Raw genomic sequence first — 11,696 nt, forward strand, 5'->3', positions numbered from 1 at the left:
TCCAGGACAGCTTGTAGAGAGGATGAAGAAGTGTCGCGTGGAATCCATTTTTGCAAGTAAATCACTGTAGGTGCGCGTGATCTAGGTATATGCTGATAACCACAAGGAAAGAAGAAAACACGAAGTTCCCAAGCGCTTTCGTGTAATTCACATCTTCAGGGGTGAGTACAGACTAGAGAGAGAAATACAAATCAAGGTGTATATATACAGAGGAGGGTGAGACCAGGTCCACAATGGTCAGGTATTAGGTAATGACCCTACTAATCTTTAAATGGCACACAACGGTTGGTGGTCAGGTCAGATGGTCAAGTGACCCGGCCTTCTCACCTGATCACAAATCTTCTTAATTACAAAATTGTCCAGCTTGTACATGCCGTTACTCAAATTCATGTTGAATGCTTCGGTATGTTTAATAAGACTAGATTCTATGATGTTCCTACTATCAATTGAATTACATGGTAATATTGAGGAGGCATTATCCCAGTCAATGCAATGCTTGTTATCCCTCAAATGAACAAACAGAGCATTGGATTCCTCTCGGCCTGTCCTAACACTGTATTTGTGTTGTTTCTAATTCCTAGTTGCAAAGATTCACCTGTCTGGCTCAAGTAAAACATACAGATTCCTTGCAAAGTGAACTCTTATAAATGCAAACTAATTGTGTTGTTGGGGAGTTCTTTTACTTAACATTTGTTTAATACATGAGTTTCTGTAAATGCCACATTGACGTTCCAGGTTTTAGCATATATATATATATATATATATATATATATATATATATATATATATATATATATATATATATATATATATATATATATATATATATATATAAAGACAGATCTACTAATTGCATACACAACGGTTGGTGGTCAGGTCAGATGGTCAAGTGACCCGGCCTTCTCACTTGATCACAAATCTTCTTAATTACAAAATTGTCCAGGTTGTACATGCCGTTACTCAAATTCATGTTGAATGCTTCTGTATGTTTAATAAGACTAGATTCTATGATGTTCCTACTATCAATTGAATTACATGGTAATATTGAGGAGGCATTATCCCAGTCAATGCAGTCCAGTCACCTGACCTGACCACCAACCGTTGTGGGCTATTTAAAGATTAGTAGGGTCATTACCTAATACCTGACCATTGTGGACCTGGTCTCACCCTCCTCTGTATATATACACCTTGATTTGTATTTCTCTCTCTAGTCTGTACTCACCCCTGAAGATGTGAATTACACGAAAGCGCTTGGGAACTTCGTGTTTTCTTTCTTGTGGTTATCAGCATGTATATATATATATATATATATATATATATATATATATATATATATATATATATATATATATATATATATATATATATATATATATATATATATATATATATATATATAATAATAATAATAGTTATCCTTTTCAACTGAGCATTTTCTATGATATTGTAGGGGTATCGAGATATTAATGTTGTCTAGCACTCAGGATGGAAGGAAACTCTAATGTGGTTTTCTTGTATAATATAAGTTATATGATAGACAGTCTGGTGCTGGAGGTGCCGTGTGGTGAGGAGCTGCTCAGTAGAGACGTTCGGTGAGTAGCGTGTTGAAGGAGGTAGATGTGCAGGAGCTTCGTTAGAGAAGATGTTGCCTGTTGCTGGCCTCCTGGTTGAATGAATGCTGACAGCGTGGAGCTTGCTGGAGGAGGTGTTGCTTGTTCAGGAAGATGGACAGAATGAGAGTTGGTTGGTGAGGAAGCTCAGAGAAGGACAGCTGGTGGGTCGCCATGCTCGCTGGCGGGAGCGAGGGCCGCCAGGCAGGCGAGGAGAAGCGAAGGCAGCCAGGCAGCGGCGGAGGAGGAGGTGTTGCTTTTTCAAGAAGAATGGTCAGAATGAATCTCAATGGAGAGACAGAGCTTATATACCCAGCAGCCGCTATGAGTCATGTTGGGAAAACCCGAGAAGTTGCCGGTTCCTGGTTCCGTTGCTAAGATAAGGTAACATCTGGTTGGTTGCTAGGGAAGGCGGTAGCAGGTGGTGACTGTGGCTACGCAGTTGTAGGGGAGACGTCCACTACAATATTCACTCCTTTTATCCCCTTTATTCAATATAATGCTGTACTGCTCCACCTGATTTTAAAGTTGTTTAAAGAATCTATTGTGTAATATTTCATACAATATATATGCATAATAATAGTAAAGAAAAATTAAATTGTTACTTATATCCTATAAATGTGTCACATTTAACAAAGAAAACGTTTTTATGACTTCATGGTCTCGTAGCCAGTCACATCGCGAGGAAGATAACCAATCAGAGCGCTCAGGAAAACACAGTTAGAATTACGGCCGCCCTGATCTAGACGTGACTGACCGCCCAAGCGGTTAACTATTACTAGACGATCAGTGGCGAAGAGGATAAAAGTAAAAGTAATATATACGTTACATAATAGCATCCACCATCTTGTGTGGCACACCGCTGGCAGCAAACACACACAGCAAAATCTTGTTTAACGACAACAGACAGAAAGGACCAACCAGCCATAAGGTAAATTAATCAATTCACTACTAGGTGCCACTTTTAATATTTTGACTAATTCCAGATATTGTTATTCAACTCAGAAAGGAGCTCATACACAAGGAGGTAACGATAGTTCAGGTCCAGTCAGGTTAGATCCGGTTAAGTTGTCATGTTAGGGCCGGTTATATTAGGTAAGTTATGTTATTTCTTTTTAAGCTAGGCTTGTTAGGTAGGTTAGCTTAGGCACCCTCTGGTTAGGTGAGGTAAAAAAAAATATTAATGTTTTGCATTTTTAATGAATGGTTGACCAACATCCTTTACCACTTACTCTTCAAGTTTAAAACTAACAGTGTATTCGCAGTGTCTGCATATGTGGTGCGGATGAGTCGTAAACACAGCCTCCTGATGGAAGAGAACTTCAACGATGCGGGAAACGACACCTTACTGCTAACACAGCCTGAGTCTGAAAACATGACCAACTTGCTACTGGAAGCTGGTCAGAGGATCAGTCTTTATCTAGACCTAAAAGAAGAACTTCATAAAGATGAGATTTACTACGTTGCCTTACGAGCCGTTGATGACGTCAACAAACAAAGGTAAGCTAGCCAGTTACTTTAAGTAGTTTTAAACTGCTTCGTTCAGTGTTTCGTAAAGGTATGTCAGGTGGTTATTTCTCACAAATAAAGCTGTAAAAACTCATCTGAATGGTTAACTGAAGTTATGAGGGGCAGTCAGAAAGGTTTTTCAACCACGAAATATAATGAAATGGCAGAACAACAACTCATATGATATTATTCTATAAAATTTCCTCGACTTCAGTACACTCATCTAACTGGTCTTTCAAACTCACTAAGGCTATCTTCTAACTGCTTCCCAAACCACACTTCAGTTCTGGAACCAGACCTGGGCTGTAGGAAAGGCAGCTGGGTTGTTCCAAATCAGTTATCAAGACATTTGTGTATCACTGGATATTTTGACTAGCATTTTGTCGTGGAACAAGGGTACATCTCCTTATGGCATTCCGCTCACGTCTCCTGGACAACTTCGCCTAATTGTTACGTTAAGCAAGCATACTAGTCACCGGTGATCATTGCTCAATGTGACAGTACTTAATCAGCAGAATCCCTCTCGCAATCTAGAAAATCGAGGCCATGATCTTGCTGGCTCAGGTTTGGCTTTTCAACATCTTGTGGGTCAGAGAATTTGGTTGCATCCATTGTAGGATTTCATTCTTCATTCAGGATGCAAATGATGAAAACGGATGTCATATTCCATCACCAGAAGAAAAAAATAGGGCTAAATTGACTTGGAAGAGTTCAAGTACCTCGTGACTTTAGGCATCCTCTGATGTTGACCGTAAGTACTGGGGTCACGAAAAACCCTTCTGGCAGAAGCCATGGGTATCTCTAAATGTTCCTGAATAATAGTCACAATATGTGAAATGTAAAATGCCAACCTCAATTGTCATTTCATCGGCAATGTTATGCCGAACCGCCATAATAAAGCTCTTGACTCAGGCTGCGGTTGCTTCTCCTGTGGCATATTAAGGCCGTCCTGACGGGCTCATCCTCAAGAGTCTTATGCCTATACTTGAACTCTTTGTTACGGTGACAGAAAGGAGTCATCTGTGGCATTAACTCCCACGACGTGTTGATGAATTACTTCAGGTGTGGAACTTCCTATTGATGGAGTTTTATGAAATTCTTGTCCTCAATTTCCCCAAGTACCGCAATTTATCTGATTTCATATTTTAAACTCTCAATCAGAATCCTCGCCTGTGTCATGCAATCAATCTAACTAAAAAATACCTAAGCATTCAACTTCATTTTTTTAAACAATTAGAGCACTATCGTATTGATTGCATTGTAAAACGTTTAGATGCTTCTCTAAAAGTATAGAAACGAATTCAAGAAACAGCATAAAAATAAGCTAAGACACTGTTCTAACTTTAGCAGTCAGGCAGTACTAAAAAGTTTAAACGTTTATCTTATTTTTCTAACACTTGTTTAAGAGAATGCGTGTGTAAGTTTAATCTTTTTTTATTTAATTTTTTTTTAACTAAAGTAAAACAGGTAGGCATTGTACGTACAGCTGGGGGCAAATAAACCAACTATACACACCTAGTGTCTGGATGGCAGTACTCTCGTGATCCCGACGTAGTAGGTGTGAAATTTTATGAATGAACTCGTCTATTTGCAACAGTGATTGTTATTGGTAAACATGTGTTTGCCTGTGTATATATGTCGGTAAATACAGTTTACGATGAATTGAGCATTAAGAAAATATACTTCAAATAATTACTTTTTACTGGGGACCCTCACAAAAATTTATTCTTCAAAGTGTAATGGAAATTAATATTAGACAGGATTCAGAGACCAGGTAAGCCTAAGTAATACCAGGCTGGCCACATGTTACTAAGACTACAAGTTTGAGATACCAAACGTGTATGACGAAATATCTTTGTCAAAATCAAAGGTGCTTGACGAACGAACGTTGGTTCTCTTATTTTTGGATGTATCATTTCATGTTTAGAAATTCAGGGGGTATTAAATGTGGTGTAAATCATTTAAATGAAACAATTGGTCATCCTGCTCCACCACCTACAACCTTCACAGTTTTTTTTTATTATTATTTATTGGGCACTCCCCTACATCCTTGTGTAAGGTGAAGCGCAAAGCGTTTACAGTGCCCAATAGAGAAGCATGCTAAGTTCATGCTTGCCTTTATGTCTCATGAGTTAAGGGCGTAGAAGCCTGAAGAGTCAAGGGCATCGAAGCCTGAAGAGTCAATGGTTTATGTCATCAAGTTATTGGAAGCTCCAACAACTTGTCCCTGAATACGAATTCGCAACTTTCGATTTACACCAGGTACCTACTTTACTGCTAGGTGAACAGGGACTAATGGGGGCTAGGAAATATGTCCAAACAACTTCCACCGACCCGGGAATCGAACCCACGACATCTCGCTTGCGAAGGCAAGAGCGGTACCACTCTACCACCAGCACCCCCGAACCTTCACAGTCAACACGATAAAATGCCTTGTTCATAGTTCCCATATGTTTAACATGAAGTGTGGGATCGTAAATCAAATCTTGCCAGAACCGTTTTCAAAAATAAGACGATAAAATATTACTTTAGTAACCTGTTCCAGTTGGAACAAGGAATAGTTAACGGGAATTAGTAAGATTTACGTGTATATCATATGATTATGAAATCAAGTTATGAAAGCGTGACGGGATTTTTTTTTCTGAATGATTAGGTATCAATTTACTGTACATTACACACATCGTATTTATTTTACATTAAATAGCAGCAATGCCAATACAGAATGTGTTGCTGCGATTCCCCGACTATAAGTATTATTTTTTTTTTTATGTCTCAACATGGATAACACCTCGTTTTCTGTAGGTCGCCTACATGCACACATATGGTTTTCGGTGAGCATTATCATTCCAGCATAAGAAAGACAGCTGGAGCATCTCTTATGCACATGTGTAAAGAATGGTGACATGTATGTTCTAAGTTATATTGGTGAGGCATAGAAATGTCCATATATAATTTTAATTATATTTCCCTCAAAATTGCTTGGTTTTGAGGTGCATCTGATACAGATCGACCAATTTGCAAACATGCCAAAAACCTGGTTGTTTTGCATAACTATTGTAAATGCTACAACTCAACTACTACATATATTTTTTCAATGATAGTTTTATTTTCACGTAGCATCTATATCATTTACAGAGGGAGTATGTCTGAGTGATTGAGTAGACATCAATTAACAGAAGACACTTCCTCCTGTCTGAGGGTTGGTGACCAAGGCTCTCCATATTCACGCTGTCCTCCCCAGCTTTCCTATATCTTCGAGAAACCGGCTTTTAATTCCCTTCATCCATTCTAGTCTTTGCTTCCCCCTGGCTTTCCTACCTTCAATTTTGCCCATAAGTGGAGATGGTTTATTAACTAGGGGTCTCTCTGGGCACAATGAAATCATCTGGTGTTAGCCAAATATTAAAAGTGGCGTCCAGTAGTGAAGAGGTTAGTGGAGATAGTTTATTAACGTCACCATTATCGCATCATCCCTGAGTATTTTTTACGGGAATTAGCCCACCCAGGCACAGGTCACCGATCCACGTCGGAGCCTGAAGGGACGAAAAAAAAAATGAACAAAAAATAGACAAAAATGAAAAAAAAAAAACGAAACAAATCAAGATTGAGAAACAATATATGTGTTGTGGTGGCAGAAAAAGAAACAATTGAGACCCTGCAATTGTGTGTAAATGAGGCAGAAAGTCAAATCATCTACCTGGGACTTGGTCACATTATGGCACAGGGTCAATCATTAGACAACACATTATGCTTCCAATATCTTCCCAGGCGTTAGTCCCTCCCTGTTTGATAGCTGCCAAATACCCACTACTATATTGCCAAGCCCATGGTATATAATTTTCTTTATATTATATAATTTTCAGTTGTCTCAGTCAATCTTAGTACATTTTCACTTGTTTTCCTATGAGTCAACTTATTTTTAAGATTCCCCTGTAGCACCACCGTTCAAAGGCTCCTCGTCTCCTTCTGGTGTCTTCTGAAAATATCCACACTTCTGGGCCACATGAAAGTATTGACCATACGTATTATTTCAGGTATATATATTTTTTACAGTGCTGTAATATTAATGTCCCTTTTAATAAGGCCTTTAAGATAATTAAATGCTGGTTTTGCTTGAACTATTTTTGTTTTGATTTCTATTTCACACTTACCATTACAACTTATTTTATTCCACAAACACCAAATTCTCCACCTGTTGGAATTTCTTGTTGCCTACCATTGTTTTGTTGTTATTATTTTTTAATCAATCATTACTTCCGTGCTTACAACATTAACTCCAAGCCAATTATGTTTGCCTTTTTCACATGTCTGTTGACCAGTTGTTGAAGTGAATCTTCACTATCTGCATTAAATGCATCATGGTCTGCATACCGATTACCATGAACTTTGAGTCCTTCATCGCTACTTAAACCTTCTCTTATCTAAAATTCTAAATAGGTATCATATAATGTTGGGGTCTCCATACAGCCTTGTCTAACCTTAAACCAACTAGTAAGTTCAATATATAAGAGCATAGTTTGTTTGCTCAATATTTATAATTTGTAAGATTACAAATAAATCAGATTCTGTGTTATTATTGTTCATCGTAGCCGCGCCTCTGAACTCAAAATGAAAAATAGAACAAAATTATTTGCTTTAGCAATATGGTAAAAGATATAATATCCATACAGTATTTACTTACCACAAATAATAATCCATTGTTGTATATGATATTTCCAATAAACCAAATGCATAGAACAATGAAAATAACGAATTATAGATTTGCATTTAGTTCTTTCTCCATTGTTATCTATGACAGCCATCAACCTCTCTGACATAAGAAGAAACGTTGTTATAGACCAGCCTCTAAATAGTTCCCATTGGGTATGATTTATTAAGTGGTCCTCTCCTAGACTGGTTCCCATATGTTTACCACGTTAGCGCAAATGTTCTCCAAGGGTTTCATAATTATCACACCTCCTACTGGGTATCTAGTCATTCCAAATTAGAATGGTCAACAAATCATTGCTGCACTATGCTGTCCACGTGGGTTGTTGATTATATGTAGAAGTCCGAGCGCTTTATGGGCTAATGAAATATATATGGAACCTCGTGTTTCGAAGCAGGATTTGTTAAAACGTTACTCTGATCACTTACGAGGCACGGGTAGTTCCCTATTGGAGGTTCACGGCACCATAAGCTCGATGAACAGCCTTTGTGTGAAATATAACAACGTCTAGGACTGCTTTTAGTGTCCTAGTGGTCTAGAGCAGCGCTTCTCAAACTATCTGATGTGGCGTACTGGCATGGTTTTTTTTCAATGTGCCACGGACCGGCGAGCGAAGCGAGCCAATCCCGGGGCCTATAGGCCCCCCCCCCCCAGGAAAATCTTTTGAGATATGTCCTATTTCAGGGGCATTTTGAGACTATCTGTACTAAACATGAAGACATGATGTCTTATTCATTCTAAGGCCAATCATCATTGACGTAACAAGTCTTCCCAGTGTGCCAGGGACCAGTACCATATTTGTGCCATACAATTGATTGTTTACGATCAGAGAAAATATTATTTGAACATTCGTAGTAATATTATTTTATACAGGAAAAATATAATGAATATAAAAGTGGGTTGGGATGGGGTCCCAAATGACAAACACGCAGATACCCGTATGATGCTCTCTGTTCCACTTCTTGATGGTAACTAACCACTGACCTGTGACCTGACATCACAGACTGCTGATCCACACGTGTGGAATAGCAGGGTTGCCAGCTGTGTGACACCCTTCACGGCTGGCACGCATAGTAAAAAATCGGCCATTTCTTTTAATGGGATGCATACATTTATTTTATCCGAAATTAAATAACTACCATACTTAAAATAAAAAGATTTATGTTTTGGGTGGATATGGCGTAACTGGTGGCCGAGAAACGTGGCAATTCTGGCAACACAAGGTGATGCGCCCTATTGATATCCCCAGGTGTGGTTCCCACAGAGTCAAACGCCACATCATCATGAAGGTGTTGTTATACGTATTTCAGTTCGCTGTTTTGCTGTTCATTATATCGCATTCGTTAGTTGCATAGCAATGACTTTTAACATGAGTGAGTAAATGAAAAATATAGCCATAATAAATATAAAAACTACAATGAAAATGTAAAAAAAAAAAAGACCGAGTCAGATGTCCCGGCAGTGTCACGTGGTGTGGAACGTGACTATCGTTTCTTTCTTTTCTGAAAACTCTCCGCGTACCGGCAGACGATGGCTCACGGACCGGCACCAGTCCGCGGACCACACTTTGAGTAGCACTGGTCTACACCACATTTAATACCCCCTGAATTTCTAAGTATGAAATGTTACATAAAAAAATATAAGGGAACCAACGTTTGACAAAATTATTTCATTCACGCCTGGTTTCTCAAACTTGTGGCCTTAATGACATGTGGTAAGTGTGGCATTACAAGGCTTGTCTAGTCTGTGATTCTTGCCAAATAATAATTTTAATCACACTTTGAAGAAAAAGGTTCCGTGATGGTCTCAGGTAAATGTATTTTTTTTATTCATTATTAATTGTATTTAACGGCATATATATATATATATATATATATATATATATATATATATATATATATATATATATATATATATATATATATATATATATATAGAATCAGACCTTGACCTACTGGGTCCGAGGAGTCGTTCTTGGCTGTGAGTCAAAGTCCGCGTGTTATATGGACTAAAAATGAAGTATATATATATATATATATATATATATATATATATATATATGTATAGTTTTTTTTTGGGGGGGGGATTAGCCCACCTGAGCACAGGTCATTGACCCACATCAGGGCCTGAGAGGCGAAAATGTAATAATAATATTAATAATAATGATAGTAATAATAACAATAATAAAGAACCATAAAGAATTACAAAAATGAAAAAAGGTCAAAAGTGAGAAACAATATATGCATGTTGTGTTGTCAATAGTAAGTGAAACAATTGAGACCCTGCAATTGTGTGAAAATGAGGCAGAAAGACCGATGAGCAACCTGAGACTTGGTCACAATTTGTGTGATGCCATGTGGCAGCAGAGTCTACCATCGACAACACATTATGCTTCCAATATCTTCCCAGGCGGTAGTTTCTCCCTGTTTGGTAGCTGCCTACTACCTCCCTTATATATATGGGGATACATTCTTAACCAATCACAATCACCATTACTAATGGATGAGTTCAATCCTAAAATTTCCCACCTTACTATGTAAGGGATGCCAGGTACCACCAGCCAATCACTGGACGTGTAGCAGGTTCATTTGTCCCGAACTATAGATTCTCATCATCCTTTAAGAGAACTATTTATCAGAAGGTTATTAGTGAATCTGTACCTGGGGCTCTTCCTAGCCACAGCGATGATATAACTTGATATAAACGTTATGCCTTACAGCCGGGTGTCCAACTTGGCACTGGTTGTGGTGCCAACGGCAGACAACAACAACAACAACAACAACAGTCTGCCAGATTGGGCCATCGCTCTCATCGCCATCGCCTGTGTTGTTCTTCTTGGTGGTCTCGTCGCTGGCATCATTCACCAAATGAAGAAAAAATAAGAGAATGAAATTAAATACTAATTCAATGAGTGAAGGAAAATTATAATATTTATGAAGTAGAACAGTAAGAAATAACACAAATTCACCTAAAATAAACTGTAATTTAAGAGAAAACTTGAATGCTTATGTAGATAGTAGATATTACTATATAATGAATAATAATCAGAGGAATAAACACTAACATAAAGAAAGGGTGATATGCTAATATAGAAAGATAAAACGAATGTACATGAAATGTAAAGAGAAACAAAACCAAGTACTGTACTTTACAGTATTACCATATTGAAGAAAATCTCATACATTTGACAATATTATTAATAATTATTATCATCATGTAAAGCTTCACGGCCCAATAGTAAAGTATGTAAAGAGCAATCATGAATTTTTCTTAATATCCCTTTTGGTATAATACATAAGATACACGAGTTTATTGTTAAACATGATAAAATAAGATGTTGGTAGTAGGCTAATCCCTTCTGGCATAATAAATGGCCAATCTGGAAGAGAAAGGACTGTAACTGTGTATGGTTCTGGAAATTTTGGTGAAAAATCATAATTTACAATCTTTACTGTAACGAAACACCAGCAGTCCCGAAGGAACATTGATCCCGCTGCTAAGGCAATGACTGATTTGAATTTAACGTGGATTTAAAATGTAAGTAGTGATAAAAAAGTGGTTTCCACAATATTCCATTCGTATATCTGAACGTTCATTCACATCACTTCAGTTTTAAGATACTATAATTGTTAAATGAAATAAGAGAAACAGCAGTCGCATTAAACCAAGTACAAAAATGAAGAATAAATAAACACAGAATTTTTTGTAAGATTTGTTGAATGTCATGATACTTATAGTAAAGTGAACTGAAATTTGGTAATGGAGACTCTCCTCCTCCTCTTCCCGTACCTAGGAAATCTACCCTTCTCCTACAGACTGCTAGATACTGCACTTACAGGTAACTGAGTTTCACAGGAAGGGGATATGAA

General features: G+C 37.8%; 1 protein-coding gene across 1 annotated transcript; it reads left to right on the plus strand.

The window, feature by feature from the left end:
- Positions 1-2,840: 2,840 nt before the first annotated feature.
- Positions 2,841-11,084, plus strand: LOC121876967. Its single transcript, XM_042382546.1, has 2 exons — positions 2,841-3,110; positions 10,547-11,084. Exons 1-2 carry the CDS (start codon positions 2,896-2,898, stop codon positions 10,707-10,709), a joined length of 378 nt encoding a protein of 125 aa, XP_042238480.1. The 5' UTR covers positions 2,841-2,895; the 3' UTR covers positions 10,710-11,084.
- Positions 11,085-11,696: the final 612 nt, after the last annotated feature.

Source organism: Homarus americanus, unplaced genomic scaffold (assembly GCF_018991925.1).
Source record: "Homarus americanus isolate GMGI-L3 unplaced genomic scaffold, GMGI_Hamer_2.0 scaffold47734, whole genome shotgun sequence".
NCBI lineage: Eukaryota > Metazoa > Arthropoda > Malacostraca > Decapoda > Nephropidae > Homarus > Homarus americanus.

What these genes read in the sequence shown, in the direction of transcription:
- LOC121876967 (XM_042382546.1), top strand. Translation starts at nt 2,896, where the DNA reads ATGAGTCGTAAACACAGCCTCCTGATGGAAGAGAACTTCAACGATGCG. An exon ending in GATGACGTCAACAAACAAAG is followed by an intron (nt 3,111 to 10,546) that starts GTAAGCTAGCCA and finishes TATGCCTTACAG; the next exon opens with CCGGGTGTCCAACTTGGCAC.